This window comes from Osmia bicornis, chromosome 15, assembly GCF_907164935.1.
Source record: "Osmia bicornis bicornis chromosome 15, iOsmBic2.1, whole genome shotgun sequence".
NCBI classification, from domain to species: Eukaryota; Metazoa; Arthropoda; class Insecta; order Hymenoptera; family Megachilidae; genus Osmia; species Osmia bicornis.
Window position 1 is genome coordinate 8,644,541 of NC_060230.1, and position 14,058 is coordinate 8,658,598.

Here is a 14,058-nt window from a genome sequence, read left to right on the forward strand (position 1 = left end):
TGAAACGGAGGTCACGTGTCCTGAAATGTAGCTGATTGGTTAATCGGATCAACGGCGGCTGTTCGACATCTAAAAAACAGTTGAAGTTCCGGAATACGAAGACTTCGTTCTCGTCACGCATGGAAAGAGTATGGCTCCCGAATTAGGCCTGGATGATGTGAGTAATTTAAATTTCTCGCGGTTTTCTTTCTTGACCAATCACGTTTAACCTTGTGCTAATTCGGTATTTTGGTGGCCAGTTTAGTGAAACATAACCTTCGTTGAGTCAAACCTCTTTTATTATTAATTATTTAATCGCTTGTAGTTACAATTTATCGTTCATAAAATGAAAAAAAAGATCATTAGTGATAATTAATTTAGTGATAAAAAATAAAAGAGAAAAAATACCAGAATTAAGAAAGGAATTAATTAAGTTTGTGCATTTGCAACAATCATTTTACACGATGTTACGTGTTTATACAAAATTATGTGCTATCGGAGTGATAAAAGGAATCAACTAATTCTGTACAGAATATTATCGTAATGTCATATCAAAAAATGATTTTCTTCAGAATTTTGAAGACAAGTAAATGTTGAAAGTAAAAATAATTGATAATATCAAGCAAATGCGATCATATTTAACCAGAGTATAAAACTTTAATCATCATACATGTACAAATTTTAATATAATAAGAATAGGATTTTAAATGAAAAGAAAAGTGTCTTTCTTTTCAATCAAGAGATTAATAAAAAATAAGTAATCCTACTCATTTTTTTGAGTAATTGTAAATTTAGATAGTAATTAGAATAAAATTATACATAAGTAATACAATTATAATCTACTGATAAGAGAAACTAGTATTCAAAAACTTCACACTTTTCTTATCAGTTCTTTGTTTGGTTGATAGTAATGTAACTTTCAACGAACGAACAAAACAAGAATATAATCATTCAATTTAACTGATCTTTAAACTTTACTATATAAGTAACATCACTGTTATTCACTGTGATTGATAACTCATTGGGTTAAAGAAATGGGTGTGTGACATTGCAGTCAAAATTAACCTATTGTGTAATAAGATTTAATTAATATATTTTTTAGGTTACAAAGAATTAATGCGTACACTTAAGTAATAAATTTACCAAATAACAGTACTTAAATAAACATATGATATGTTGTGTATTGATCATTTAATCTTTTAAACATTAAATGTATTTATTATATACTTCATTTTTATAAAGCAACATTTAGGGATTAATTTTATAGTAACGATACATAATGATTTTGACCTCATTTCTTGTATATCTAATATGTTTCATTTTATATAATGCAATTTTTATAGTTTAACATTGTAATATAATTATAATAGTAATCAAATATTTATATAATTTTTCATATCTGTGAAAGATCTTTTATTGTTGTTTCTACCATAAATGATAAATTTGAATATTTTTTGGATTTATATTTACTAATAAATTCAACAAATATTGATGTAAAAAATTTATTTCTTTTCCCTTTCTACATATGTAATATAGATATTAAGTGACATTGTTATTTGTATTTATTAAAATTTTCTTTTCTGATGCAGTTTCCAACACTGAAGTTAAAACATGTCCATATTAGAGACAAAAAATGTCTGTTGAAAACAATAAATACAATTCTGAAAGATGGACATAATGCTTTGCAGGTATGATTATATTATAATAATCGAAATAATAAGTACACGAATTGAAGTAAGATACTAAATGTTAAATAATATGTTACTTTATAAATTTATATTTTTTTTAATGTTGTTTTTATTTAAAATTACCCTATTTCTATTTGTTCCCATTAACTGCTGTATTTCTCAAAATAATATTCTATTTTGGACATGTTTGTAAACTTGAGATGAAAATTGTTTTAAAAATATTTTCAGGTAGTTACTGATTTTGACTTGACACTAACAAAACAACATGTTAATGGAAAAAAAGTTCTCAGTAGTTTTGGTATGTAATACATTGATATCATCTTTTATTTAATTGAAAAATTTTGAAACAACTATTTATGATAATCCCAAGAGAATCGAATAATTTTTTATATCTTTGAGAAATTATTTTTTAATTTTCAAATAAACAGGGATATTTAGTAAATGCAAGCAGCTTCCTGAAACTTACCGAAAAGAATCCAATCGCCTGTATAAAAAATATAGACCAATTGAGATAGATCCCACATTACCAGTTGAAATAAAAGCAGAAGCAATGACAAATTGGATGATAGCAGCAGAAAATATATTAAAGGATATACCGTTTGATCCAAAAGAAATATCAAAAGTAGTCAAAATTTATGGATCAGATTTAAGGGATGGTACTAAAGAACTTTTTAAAAAACTGCATTCCGCTGGAATTCCGGTACTCGTTTTTAGCGCTGGCTTAGGGGACGTTGTTAAAGCTGTTTTAAGAACCCAAGGAGTTTTATTTGATAACGTGAAGGTAATACATCTGATACTCAGAGTATAGCTTTAACAACTTCTTGAACTTTTCACTCAATACAGTTTTACTATTAATTTATCAAAGTTTAAATTAACCAGACAATAATCATCATTTTAATCTCAAGGTTATCTCCAATTTTCTCAAATACAAAGACGGAAAAATAGTAGGATTTGAGAATGAAAGACTAATTCATGTTTTTAATAAAAATGAACATACAATTGAACAAGAGTACTTGAAAGTTCTTGAAGGAAGAAGAAACGTTTTGTTAATGGGTGATACTACAGGAGATGCATCAATGGTGGATGGGATGGGAGATATAGGTGCAGTGATAAAAGTTGGTTTTCTTTATGATCATGTAAGTATTACGTATTACATTAAATGTTTCTTATCTATCACCATTTCCTTAATCTTATTTCACAAGTTTTATGTAAAATGTTTTCCTTAAAATCCTCCTTTCGCGTTAATATATTATTAAGTGTATCAAATAGAAACTCTTAAAATTGTTTCAGATTGAAAGTAGTCTGTCCTCATTCATGGAAAAATTTGATATTGTTTTGGTTGATGATCAAACAATGCAAATTCCAATTAATATTCTAGAACCACTACTATAATGTATATTACTAATTATAATTTAATTATATATATATATTTTTATTTATAACATCCTTTAATTCAATTCCTGGTAAATAACCTCACTGTAATTACAATTAATTTAATTTAATTTAATTTTTCTAATTTAAAACACATCATTTTATGTCTGTTTTTTAACAGAAGTTACTGAAACCTAATTAAAGTTGTTAAAGTGATTCAACAAATATATTTATTGTTACAATTCAATTTATACAGGTAAAATTTAGTTTTTATAATGTAAACATTGTTAAGATTTTACAAATTCAATCAATATTTATATGTAATTAAAATTTGTAATTATTAATACAATCTTGGAAAAACTGTGAAAATAAATGGAAATAAAAGATGAGATGTGTTAATTGAGTTATTCATAGATAAAGTGATTAACTCCACTTTTTAAACTTTATACATTATCAATTTCTCTATTTTTCGTTTTTTTTTTTGGAGTAAGTCGATTTGGCAAATTGGTGGCTCAATTATAAGTAATTATAAAAATAATAATAATTTCTAAGTGCGCCACAATCTTTATACTTTTTTTAAAAGGAGGGTAGTTGAGAACCATTATCTGTCACTGACGCAGCGTTACTAACCACAAAGTGGTTTGTGCTTTTTATTTATTAAAGTATGATAATTTAAATTTTAAGAAGATTATGATCGTAAGTTATTTCCAATTTGCTAAATGGTATAATTAATCTTGAAACACAAGTTTCTCAATATACGTATATCTTCATTAATATCCATTAAAGTAAAATAATGTCTCCACCTTCTTTTGATAGTCCTCCATTACACAATTCGATTATCGATTGTGATCGATATTAAATATCTGTTTATTGATGACATTACGAATTACGAATCGATTTAAGAATATTTAAATAATACAAATTTTAGTTAACTTCAAATCATGTTCACTAATTATAAATTTAAAATGAAATTCTTTTTATAGGTCTAATGTATAGCATTTTCAATTTCTTTTCGAAATTGAAGACATTAGTGAAAATAAATTTCAAAAATTGGTGATAAAGATTAATATTAAATGAATAGTATCGCAGAATCTTGTAATCAACTCAAGAAAGAGTATGATGGATGTTTTAAAGTTTGGTTCTCCGAAAAGTTTATGAACGGAGATTTTGATGAATCAATGTGTTCGAATTATTTTAAATCGTACATCCAATGCCTTCAGGTAATCATTTCTATTTCTGTTCTATTCTATGTAGTTACGTTATTTAAAAGAAAATTCAACATTAAAAATACTACATAGACAAAATTGCTGTTTCTGTAATAATCATTACACGAACCATAAAAAGAATATAAATTTATAGCATACAACAATTTGTAAGAAAAATTTAAATTAATTAAACTTCCAAATTTGTTAAATTGTACACAAACATTGAATAGAACATTACAAATTGTGCTATGAAAATATTCTGATATATAAGGTACATAGTCGATTCATACTGCAAACGCGAACGATTGAACCTAAAAAATTGTGATACATACCCCAAACAATTAAATTATCTAAATTCTGTTTCTTCACATAATCTAATGATTGAAAAATAAATTACTTTGAGAAATAACTAGTCATTCTGACTGAATCAGTCTTTAAATTAATGAATACACGTGTGAATGATATAGCAAAATAAGGTTAAAACCTTTTGATAGAAATAAATGTAACAATAAGTTATGGAAGCTTGTAAAGAATTAAAAGAAAAATACGATCGGTGTTTTAATGATTGGTTTGCTGACAAATTTTTGCGTGGAGTCCATGACGATAGTGAATGTGCATCGTTACTTAAACTTTATACTGAATGTGTCGCGGTAAGATAAATTGATCATTCTTAATTTTGAAATTTTATTGCGAAATAAATTTTGCATATGTATATATATTTTCATGCACTAGTTTTTTCTTTAAAGCTAGTCTTAACGAATTAATATGTGTTCGTATTAAATTGTATGTAACTGTATTGTAAATTTTTTAATTAGTTTATAACCTACAAAAATGTATTAAATACAATGACAAATATTAAATCCATCAAAACTTTTAACAATAATTAGAAGGCTGACGTTTAATTTCAATTTTTAATTAATTTTTATATAGTATGGAATATAAAATTTATTATGTTTATTTTTTTCAGCAAGCCATGAAAGAACAAGACATAAATCTGGATGAAATAAATATTGCCCATTTAGGAACAGAACGAGAGAAAAAAAATGAAACTTGATAATTATGATTTTAGCAAAATTTTCAGTTTTTAAATTTTTGTTACAAACTGTGTTTTCATGTACATGTAAATAAATTATTATAATTGCAATTTCTTTTTTTGTATTTATGTTCCAGTGATGTTACAGTGATATTCATATGTAGCTTTTATTTTCCAATACAAAAATTTTGAAAAATCACATCTAGAATTTCTTCATTACTAATGGAACCAGTTATTTTTCCAAGTTCTCTTGCTGCTCCTCTGATATCTTGTAAAGATATAGCCATATCATAATTTGGAAGTTTAGTTCTTTTCAAATACTTTTCAAGGTACTTTATAACATGTGATAAATGATTCCTATATCTTGCATGACTGATTACAGGATTTTCTGTAGATGGATCACCACATCTAAAATTAATTAATTAAATAAAAATGCTTGATTTGAATAAAGTAATTAGTTAAGGCAATAATTTTAGTCTTAAAGAAAAAAATACTTACATTTCTTCAAAACATTTTCCTAATGCTTCTATAAGTTCTTTTAAACCTTCTTGTGTTTTACATGAAATAGGAACAACATTCTGACTTTTCCATTTTACTATTTCTTCTTTTTCAAGTAAATCTACTTTATTTAGTACTATGAGAATCTTTTCTTTTTCTATACCCATGATGTTTTTATAGTTCTCTAAAAACTTTGCAAAAGAACATTTTAATCCATTGTTTGCACTAATTACACACATGACAAAATCAGCTCTTTTTGAGCATTCTCTTGCTTTTCTAATGCCTTCCACTTCTATTTCATTTTCAGGATCATTTCTAATTCCTGCAGTGTCTGAAAGGATCATTGGGTATCCACATATGTTTGCTGTTAATTCTATAACATCTCTTGTGGTGCCAGGAAAAGCTGAAACAATAGCTGCATCTTTTTTAGAAAGAAGGTTTAAAAGACTACTTTTTCCTACATTAGGTTCTCCAAGAATTGCCACATGCACGCCTGTGCGCAATATTTCTCCTTTTCGTCCATCAGAAAGATGCTGTTGAATTTCTAGAGATAATTTTTGTATTGTACTTTTGGTATTTTCCAAGACATTAGATTCTAAATCATGCTCTTCAGAAAAATCAACATAAGCTTCTAAACTTGCAAGAGTATTTAATAGAGTCAGGCGCCAAGAATCGTATAGACGACGTAGAGAACCACCAGCTTGGTTAGTAGCCTATTTAATATTTAACAGAAAATATTTATATAATATTCCTTCTTCAAAAAAGAATAATGTTAGTGAACTGCAATTAGATCCTGCTGTACCTGTTTACGTTGTTTTTCAGTTTCTGCCTCGATCAAATCACCTATGCCCTCGGCCTCAGTCAAATCTAATTTTCCATTCAAAAAAGCTCTCTTAGTAAATTCTCCAGGAGATGCTAATTGAAAATGTAACTTTGAAAGAGCATTAAGAATTGATATCACTACTGCAGGACCTCCATGAACATGGAATTCTACAGAATCTTCTCCAGTAAATGATTTTGGCCCTAAAACACATCATTTATTTTAAAAGTAAAGGTATTTTTCATAAACATGTATCTTTGTAATTAAACTTTTTGAGAGTACCTGGAAACCAAAGGCAAAGGCCTTTATCCAGAACTTCTTTTGTCTCTGGATCATGAATTTTTCTTAGCAATGCTATTCTAGGTTTTAGTGTTGATACTTTGGTCATTTCTTTTAAAGCTAATGATGCTTTTGAACCAGTTATTCGAATCACTGCTACTCCACATTTACCATATCCTGTTACAAAAAAAATTATTATTATTATTTGAATTAAATGATGGTTGAGCTACAGTTGACTTAATCAAGATAATATTTTTAATTAAGTAAAACAATTCCTAATCATGAAATTATAAGAATTTCAAAATTTTTGTACATGTGAATGAATATAATGATATTTAAATTCAAAATAAGTTTTTAATATTTTTTAATATTGAAAACCGATTATACATAGCATAATATTGGTTTCAATAATACTGTTATAAATTCAAAAATAAATGCTTGAAATATTTTTAAAATTGATATTCCAAGGCGCATGCGTAGTTAAAATTGGCGGAATACAAGAAGAGTCTCTTCGTCGAAAATCGTGTCATTATAATGTAATTTAATATATAAAATCATATACTGCATGTAATTTTACGAAGATTCAGATAAATGAAGAAGATACAGAAAATAATGTAATAACCAGAGGAGAGTGCATATATTGTGGAATTTCTGTTGTGTTCACTGAAGTATCTTTGCTGTGAAATCGATGAACCAAAGACAGTGTATATCGTTCTTTCTAAAGTCACAGTATATTCCCATATTTTATTGTTCATAAACTTTTGAAACATTTGAATGTTAAATACTGTACATTGATGACTTTCTTCGATGAAAAAAACACTTTATTTAGGCATTTGCTTCAGAGTAGGTTGGATTCAGGTTAGGTGTATAAACATAAGTAACAATATGAGTATTGATGAGAACACAAGAAGGAAATTAAGAAGTGGCTGGTAACTGTGAATTTAAAACAGAATCTCATATAAATTAATTAATTTTGTGCATCTTTATTCTATATTAATTGATTTTATTGCAGCAATTATTGAAATGTGGCTTGAATAAAAAAGTAAAATTGGAAAATGGCAGAGTTTGAAAAAAAATTAATAACTAGCAAAGAGGTGCAACAACGATGTAACGATTGGGTAGAATCACAGAAAAATTGTCAATATACGGATGAAGCACAGTATAAAAGGAAATTAACAGATGACGATGATATTTATAATACCGATTCAGAATTCGATTCCGTCTCAGAATGTGGCACGAAAAGAAGAAGGGTTGGTTTACCGCTAAAATGTGAAGTTTATCATCTTTTTTGCGAATGGATTAGTTGTGAGTACGAGTCCAATCACGTTAAAAGATTCGTAGACCACGTGTCTGAGCACGTGTCAGATCTAAGTACGCGAACCAATGAAAAAGGTATAACTGTTTACGTGTGTCAGTGGAATGGCTGTTTCTATGAAAGCAATGATCCTGATGAAATTACGCGACATGTGAATTACCATTCATACCATACGAAGCTGAAATGCATTGGATCAAATATTCGCACTAGAATTAAATTGCCCGTAAGATTCATTATTTTTTAAAAATAAATTTTTAAAACCTAATCACAGACTTAATTTTGAAATAATTATAATTATATAACTTACGAAAATTCTAGAATCGCAAAATTTCTGAGAGTAAAATAATTTTATGTTTACTTTAAACTTCAATATTTTGTTTCAGAAATGTCGTCGAGATTCGGAATGGAAAAATGTAGTGGAACTTCCAATACCTCTTCTCTGTCGTTGGGAAGAGTGCTTACAATGTTTTAAAAATTATCAAGTATATTTATATCATGTAGCTGCTCATATTGAAGGAAATCCAAGGGGTAACAAAATTGAAGGAGGTTTAGAATGTAAATGGACAGGGTGTAACAGTACCTGTGCTAATTTATACAAACTAAGAGACCATGTACGACGACATACAAAAGAAAAAATCGTTGCTTGTCCTGATTGTGGTACTACATTTGCTTCTAACACAAAGTTCCATATTCATTGCAAACGACAAATACCAATCGATGGTACAATTAATTCCATTTTAAAGAAGTACAATCAAGTTATGCAAAAGATAATTCGAGTCAATCTTTATTAGTTCAGGGATTCCAGTGCTCCCACTGCAACAAGTTTTATCCTACAGAAGGAATTTTGAGGGATCATATGCGAATGCATGTTTTCAACTATAAATGCACTCTCTGTGATATGAGTTGTGAGTCACCATCTAGTTTGGCCACACATGTTAGATATCGACATGTTTCTACAAGGAGCTTTCCATGCCAGCTTTGCAATCATGCTGCCAAATCGCAACAAGATTTAGATTCTCATATGACGGTTCATACGAGTGGACCAAACTTTTCTTGCCATTTTGATGGATGTCTGTATAAATGCAAGGGTGCATATACTCTTGATAGGTAGATGATACAGATTTTCTTCTTATCGTTCTTATCAATAAAATAAGTTATTACTATAGAAAAATATATTTTAAGGCACATAGAACGAGTTCATGGTATGCAAATACGATGGTACTGTTGTCACGAATGTCCAATAAAATACAGAAAAAGCTATAGATTAACGAGGCATTTAATCGAAGCGCATAGATTACAATTACCTAGCGGTCATACAAGATTTCAGTACACTCATGAAGAAGATGGTTGCTACAGATTGCAGAAAGTTAGATATGAAGCTATTGAAGAAGAGAATGATTCTTCAATTGGAAATTTAAAAAACCAAAACAAAAAATTTAAAATTAAGTTAAATGAGAATGCTAGTGTACCACAAGTGGAGGTAGTATCATTATTTAAGATAAAATTTGAACTACAACTAATGGAAATATGAAATATAATTTTTACTATTTTAGATTTATGAAGATGTGGGTGAAGAAGAAAATGTAGATAAAGGAAGTACGGAGAAATCAGCGGAGGAATCAGACGAAAGAAAATCTTTACCTGTGCTTTCGAATATTTTAATATCCATTGACGAAACTGATGCACAAGGCAATATAGTTAAAAGTAGAATCGTAGAAGCACAGGAAACTAGGGAACTACCATCTTCTGAAGGATCGCCATTGATTTTAACATAAAACAATTTCAATTAAGAACAAATTTTTAAATAAAATTCCAAATAAACCAAATGTTTTTTATCAGATATATTACTTTAATATATTTTTTATTATTTAAGTTGTTATCTCAAATAATTATAATGACTTAGTAGAAGTAGATTATTTTCTTCATAAATATAGAAAAATTAATTACCTACGAAGCTAATTTGAGATCGAAACATGCTTCATCTTCTATTTCTAGTGAATCGGGAGTATCTGTTAATGTAATTAATTCTCCATCAAAATATAATTTAATTTTTGATTCCTCGACGTCTAAAGCTTGAGCACATTTTACAGAAAGAACTTGGAAATTTTCATCTCGTTTAACGGATACGGTTATGGTTTTCTTTGTTGTTGTTTGTACTTTTATAACGCAAGTGTTTTCATCATTCTCTTCATTATTTTGAGGTGTAGTACTGTCTTTCTTGACAATACCTCCTTCTGCAAAGATGTTATTATTTGAAACAAACAAGTATTTATATTTTTTGTTTAAAATAATGATTAATGTACCAAGTATGTCTATCACAGATAAATTAATAGAAGCCGGAGTATCACTCTTTTTAATAATTTTATCCTTCTTTGTTATTAAAATCTCATCTATTGATACCTTCTCTAAATCAGCAAAATACTCGAATATTTTATGGAAGTTTTCATTCTGAAACAATAATTATCGCTCTGAGTAATTTGTTTAATTATTTATATATACATATATATATATATTCCCGGGTATGTACATACTTTACGAATGTTCAGGCGATGCACGTTTCTTGATCGCCAGAGAATTTTTACAGACAGATCATAGTTCTCATCCCCAGCAGGATTTGAAGTTTCATCTACACAATTTTCTACTATTAATATATCATTTTCATCAGCTGCTGCCGTTGGTTTTGATGTTTCTTCTACAGAAACAATTTCCAAATCTGAATCTTGATCTGCTGAAGTTCCCTAAAAAAAAACAAAAATAAAAAAAAAACTGGTAATAAATATAAAAATTGAAAATGTTTTTATACAGAAACATGCATATGGATATTTTGATTTTATCTAATTCACAATTAAACTAAATTATGATTATTTTTGTTTCACACTTATAAATTATTTTACTTGTTTCTGCCTTGATGAGCTAGTACCAGCAGTTTTTCTTCTACCCCTTGTTTTCCTCTTTGGCCTTTGTTCTTTTACATTTTTTTCTGGTATTTGAATCCTACAAATTGATAACTTATATAAACCTTATAATAAAACCATTTATATTGTGCTACTTCTGTAATAAATCTAATGATATTAATGAGATTGAATTGCAAATTGTAAAAGCTTAAAAACTTGCTTCAATTCTTCTGGTTTCTTTTCTACTTTTTCCTCAGTCTCTTGACTGCCATGTGGTAATGTTTGCTTCTTCTTCAGAGCTGCAAATAAATTTATAATTAGTATTTTAAATCTTTTATCATTTAAAAATTAAACTTTAGAAAGAAATTTCAAATCATGTTCAAAAAGAATTTGAATCATTACAATTTGTATACACACCTTTTAATACTGCTACAGCATTCAAATACACATCATCATCCTCAGATGAACTTCCTAACTGCTCTGTTTTCATCACTTAATATTCAACGATATACAACATTCACAATATTAAATAAATAGAAGTGTTTTTAAATACTTACTACAAAAAGATAAAATAAGGTTAAATTTAATATTTTTTTCGGTAGTACATAGTTTACAGTAGCATATAAAGATAATATAACTACATTAAAAACATAACAAAGTGTACATAACATTGACATACATTATAGTATATAATTAAATAAAAACTTTCGTTTGAACATCACAAATTTATTTTGCACATTGTATATTGTATCAGTATTATGTACATACAGTGACTAACAGGCCCTCCAAGCTCCACTCTTGTGAACTTGATGCAAATTTTAACTCGGCGCAGAAAATCCAGGCAGCGCTGATGTCGCTTCTCTACATGCATACCTTGTATCACTGATTTTAATATACACAACTAAAGATATCGTGACGTCATGTTCCCGCGAAATTTGTCGCCGCGTTTTTCAATTGTTTCAAAATTTAAAGAGACTGAAGAAATGTGGCGCACAGTGGGTGACAGAATTTCCAGGTTCGTGAATTCCATTATTATAATTATTACTATTATTATTATTATTATTATTATTATTATTTAAAAAGATATTTTTTTAAATTTTTTCAAGGTTTTTAGGTTTTTCAATAACTTCTGCTGATGAGATGCAGCAACAGGAGGAGAAGATAGAAATTAAGTAACTACAGAATTTTTTTAAATTGTTACTGAAAACATTAACTGTTTACAATGCTATTTTAGTAATATATTTAATTTTAATTATTAAAATGTATCTTTAAAGAAAGAGGAAGAAACTATGCTGTATCAGAGGGTGTACTAATGAAAACAGCAGGATGTTCTCTTTCCCCTAAGAGAGAAAGGATAAGAAGAGGATGGCGCAGTGGGTGGAAGTATGTGACAACCCAAAGTCAGTGCTTCCACCTGAAAACTGAAATTCCAGGTGATCTGTAGCACCTACTTTGAAGAAAGATACTTCATGAGGAAAAGATTAACAACATCAGCAGTTCCAACACTGAACTTACTTGGTAATAACTCTTATATACTTTCTATAGCATATGTAAATAATTGTTAATGAAAATATTTATTACACAGTGTCAGAGACTGCCTTTATTAAAATAGAGCAACAAGACACCTGGATGAAAATGAAAAGAAGAATATTGTAAGTATTCAGTTTACATATATAATATATATAACCATTATCATAGTATTAATACACTGAGTATACATAATAATACTCCTAGCATGAAGTGTATGTATAATGTTATATAATTTTGTTCTTATAGTTAAACTTGACTGCACCAGGGGAGTGGAGAACGTGATTTTCGAGACATTCTGATGTATGAGTGTGATGCACACACACCCCGCCTGTAAGTATGCGGACACCTTCTAAAACAGAATGCTCTTTTTAAAATTGGACCAAATAACTTAAGATTCTTTGAGGAGCTATAAAAATTAATATATTAGATGATGTGCTTTTGTTGTTTTATATATTATAAAAATACTGAAAGACACTTTTTATAATTGTTTCTTTTGGGCCTATAATGAAAATTAAAAACATACATTTTGTAGATGTAAATAAGCTATATGTATGTTGAAAATGTCAACACGTCTAAAAGTTATAAGCAATTGAAATTAGTGAAAATCTTGACTGGTCAGGAATAATTTTCACTGATTTCAATTGCTTATAACTGTTAGAAGCATTGACATTTTCAGCATGCATATAGCTTACTTATATCTACAAAATGTATGTTTTTAATTTTCATTATAGGCTCATATATAAAAGTTGAAAAATTATCCTCCACTATTTTCTTTGTCACGATTTTAACAAATTGTAATTGTTTAAAACGACCAGGCACATCATCAGGTAAATTAATTTTTTACAGCTCTTTAACCACTTGCGGTGCAAAGAAATTCTCGGTTGCGCGTGCCAGAACAGTCGAGCGGAAATCTGTAGCAATCGCCCAACGACGTGCGTAACACGTCGCTGGCGTTCCGGTAATAAAAGCGTGTTGACGTGCGTGGCACGTCTTTCCACCGCATGTGGTTAAAACATCTCATCTGGTCCATTTTTAAAAAGAACATTCTATTTTAGATGGTGTCCACATACTTATAGACGGAGATGTACTTATGTATGTTTTGTATTGTATGTATATAAATTAATGTATTATAATGTAATCTGCGAGCAGAATGTGTGATTTATTGTATGATTCTATTTTTTATATTATTATTGATATATATATATATACATTTATTAAATTTTAGTAAAAGTTTAATATATTTTCATTACTCCACATATATTGTAATCTTTTCCTTTCCTTTATTTTTATTTTTCAAAGTTTTGAATAAGACCATGCACACGTATATAGGGAGGTACATACATACTTCTGGTGTGTATCTCACCGATATCATTTATATGTGTTCGTAGCAACATCAACGCCGCCTGGATTTCCACCGCAAGTACTAATTTTCGCTACAGCACGAAA

The 14,058-nt window shown here is 28.4% G+C and overlaps 5 protein-coding genes and 1 long non-coding RNA gene across 13 annotated transcripts; 4 read left to right on the forward strand and 2 right to left on the reverse strand.

The window, feature by feature from the left end:
• The first annotated feature begins 43 nt into the window (after positions 1-43).
• On the forward strand, positions 44-3,109 carry LOC114876485 (7-methylguanosine phosphate-specific 5'-nucleotidase). Of its 3 annotated transcripts, none has more exons than XM_029187990.2 (6): positions 44-157; positions 1,569-1,667; positions 1,896-1,965; positions 2,096-2,448; positions 2,573-2,803; positions 2,958-3,109. In XM_029187990.2, exons 1-6 carry the CDS (start codon positions 131-133, stop codon positions 3,057-3,059), a joined length of 882 nt encoding a protein of 293 aa, XP_029043823.1. In that variant the 5' UTR covers positions 44-130; the 3' UTR covers positions 3,060-3,109. The 3 variants fall into 3 exon arrangements, with proteins under 3 accessions (XP_029043823.1, XP_046144773.1, XP_029043824.1); XM_046288817.1 differs by lacking the exon at positions 44-157 and adding an exon at positions 171-626; XM_029187991.2 differs by lacking the exon at positions 44-157 and adding an exon at positions 172-578.
• A 930-nt stretch (positions 3,110-4,039) lies between these two features.
• Positions 4,040-5,316, forward strand: LOC114876486 (TP53-regulated inhibitor of apoptosis 1-like). Of its 2 annotated transcripts, none has more exons than XM_029187992.2 (2): positions 4,040-4,258; positions 5,211-5,316. In XM_029187992.2, the coding sequence occupies exons 1-2, from the start codon at positions 4,112-4,114 to the stop codon at positions 5,295-5,297; spliced, it is 234 nt and encodes a 77-aa protein (XP_029043825.1). In that variant the 5' UTR covers positions 4,040-4,111; the 3' UTR covers positions 5,298-5,316. The 2 variants fall into 2 exon arrangements, with proteins under 2 accessions (XP_029043825.1, XP_029043826.1); XM_029187993.2 differs by lacking the exon at positions 4,040-4,258 and adding an exon at positions 4,276-4,893.
• A 65-nt stretch (positions 5,317-5,381) lies between these two features.
• Positions 5,382-8,206, reverse strand: LOC114876480 (tRNA modification GTPase GTPBP3, mitochondrial). 4 transcript variants are annotated; one of them, XM_029187986.2, is made up of 5 exons: positions 8,134-8,206; positions 6,877-7,050; positions 6,577-6,797; positions 5,775-6,487; positions 5,382-5,684 (listed from the first exon to the last, which is right to left on the reverse strand). In XM_029187986.2, exons 2-5 carry the CDS (start codon positions 6,980-6,982, stop codon positions 5,444-5,446), a joined length of 1,281 nt encoding a protein of 426 aa, XP_029043819.1. In that variant the 5' UTR covers positions 6,983-7,050; positions 8,134-8,206; the 3' UTR covers positions 5,382-5,443. The 4 variants fall into 4 exon arrangements, with proteins under 4 accessions (XP_029043819.1, XP_029043817.1, XP_029043818.1 ...); XM_029187984.2 differs by having other exon boundaries at positions 8,075-8,153; XM_029187985.2 differs by lacking the exon at positions 8,134-8,206 and adding an exon at positions 7,664-7,738.
• Positions 7,710-10,014, forward strand: LOC114876479 (histone H4 transcription factor-like). Its single transcript, XM_029187982.2, has 6 exons — positions 7,710-7,802; positions 7,886-8,411; positions 8,572-8,908; positions 8,980-9,295; positions 9,371-9,668; positions 9,742-10,014. The coding sequence occupies exons 2-6, from the start codon at positions 7,929-7,931 to the stop codon at positions 9,961-9,963; spliced, it is 1,656 nt and encodes a 551-aa protein (XP_029043815.1). The 5' UTR covers positions 7,710-7,802; positions 7,886-7,928; the 3' UTR covers positions 9,964-10,014.
• Positions 10,015-11,966, reverse strand: LOC114876482 (uncharacterized protein CG4449). Of its 2 annotated transcripts, XM_029187987.2 has the most exons (7): positions 11,762-11,966; positions 11,500-11,638; positions 11,303-11,381; positions 11,083-11,182; positions 10,720-10,926; positions 10,492-10,636; positions 10,015-10,422 (listed from the first exon to the last, which is right to left on the reverse strand). In XM_029187987.2, exons 2-7 carry the CDS (start codon positions 11,570-11,572, stop codon positions 10,136-10,138), a joined length of 891 nt encoding a protein of 296 aa, XP_029043820.1. In that variant the 5' UTR covers positions 11,573-11,638; positions 11,762-11,966; the 3' UTR covers positions 10,015-10,135. The 2 variants fall into 2 exon arrangements, with proteins under 2 accessions (XP_029043820.1, XP_046144774.1); XM_046288818.1 differs by having other exon boundaries at positions 11,500-11,966.
• A 251-nt stretch (positions 11,967-12,217) lies between these two features.
• LOC114876483 lies at positions 12,218-12,707 on the forward strand. The gene is made up of 3 exons (XR_003789389.2): positions 12,218-12,254; positions 12,357-12,600; positions 12,668-12,707. It is a non-coding gene; the product is annotated as an uncharacterized LOC114876483 (long non-coding RNA).
• The last annotated feature ends 1,351 nt before the right edge of the window (positions 12,708-14,058 follow it).

Excerpts from the sequence above, each read along its gene's own strand:
- LOC114876482 (XM_029187987.2), bottom strand. The coding sequence starts at position 11,572 with ATGAAAACAGAGCAGTTAGGAAGTTCATCTGAGGATGATGATGTGTAT. Across the intron at positions 11,183-11,302 it reads AAGAAACCAGAAGAATTGAA|GATTCAAATACCAGAAAAAA; the intron begins GCAAGTTTTTAA and ends ATCAATTTGTAG. Across the intron at positions 10,927-11,082 it reads GCTCATCAAGGCAGAAACAA|GGAACTTCAGCAGATCAAGA; the intron begins GTAAAATAATTT and ends GTTTTTTTTTAG.
- LOC114876485 (XM_046288817.1), top strand. The coding sequence starts at position 570 with ATGTTGAAAGTAAAAATAATTGATAATATCAAGCAAATGCGATCATAT. Across the intron at positions 1,966-2,095 it reads AAAAGTTCTCAGTAGTTTTG|GGATATTTAGTAAATGCAAG; the intron begins GTATGTAATACA and ends TCAAATAAACAG. Across the intron at positions 2,449-2,572 it reads TTTTATTTGATAACGTGAAG|GTTATCTCCAATTTTCTCAA; the intron begins GTAATACATCTG and ends TTTAATCTCAAG.
- LOC114876480 (XM_029187983.2), bottom strand. The coding sequence starts at position 7,643 with ATGTTTCAAAAGTTTATGAACAATAAAATATGGGAATATACTGTGACT. Across the intron at positions 6,798-6,876 it reads CCTTTGCCTTTGGTTTCCAG|GGCCAAAATCATTTACTGGA; the intron begins GTACTCTCAAAA and ends GATGTGTTTTAG. Across the intron at positions 6,488-6,576 it reads CTGAAAAACAACGTAAACAG|GCTACTAACCAAGCTGGTGG; the intron begins GTACAGCAGGAT and ends AATATTAAATAG.
- LOC114876479 (XM_029187982.2), top strand. The coding sequence starts at position 7,929 with ATGGCAGAGTTTGAAAAAAAATTAATAACTAGCAAAGAGGTGCAACAA. Across the intron at positions 8,412-8,571 it reads GCACTAGAATTAAATTGCCC|AAATGTCGTCGAGATTCGGA; the intron begins GTAAGATTCATT and ends ATTTTGTTTCAG. Across the intron at positions 9,296-9,370 it reads GGTGCATATACTCTTGATAG|GCACATAGAACGAGTTCATG; the intron begins GTAGATGATACA and ends ATATATTTTAAG.
- LOC114876486 (XM_029187992.2), top strand. The coding sequence starts at position 4,112 with ATGAATAGTATCGCAGAATCTTGTAATCAACTCAAGAAAGAGTATGAT. Across the intron at positions 4,259-5,210 it reads CGTACATCCAATGCCTTCAG|CAAGCCATGAAAGAACAAGA; the intron begins GTAATCATTTCT and ends TATTTTTTTCAG.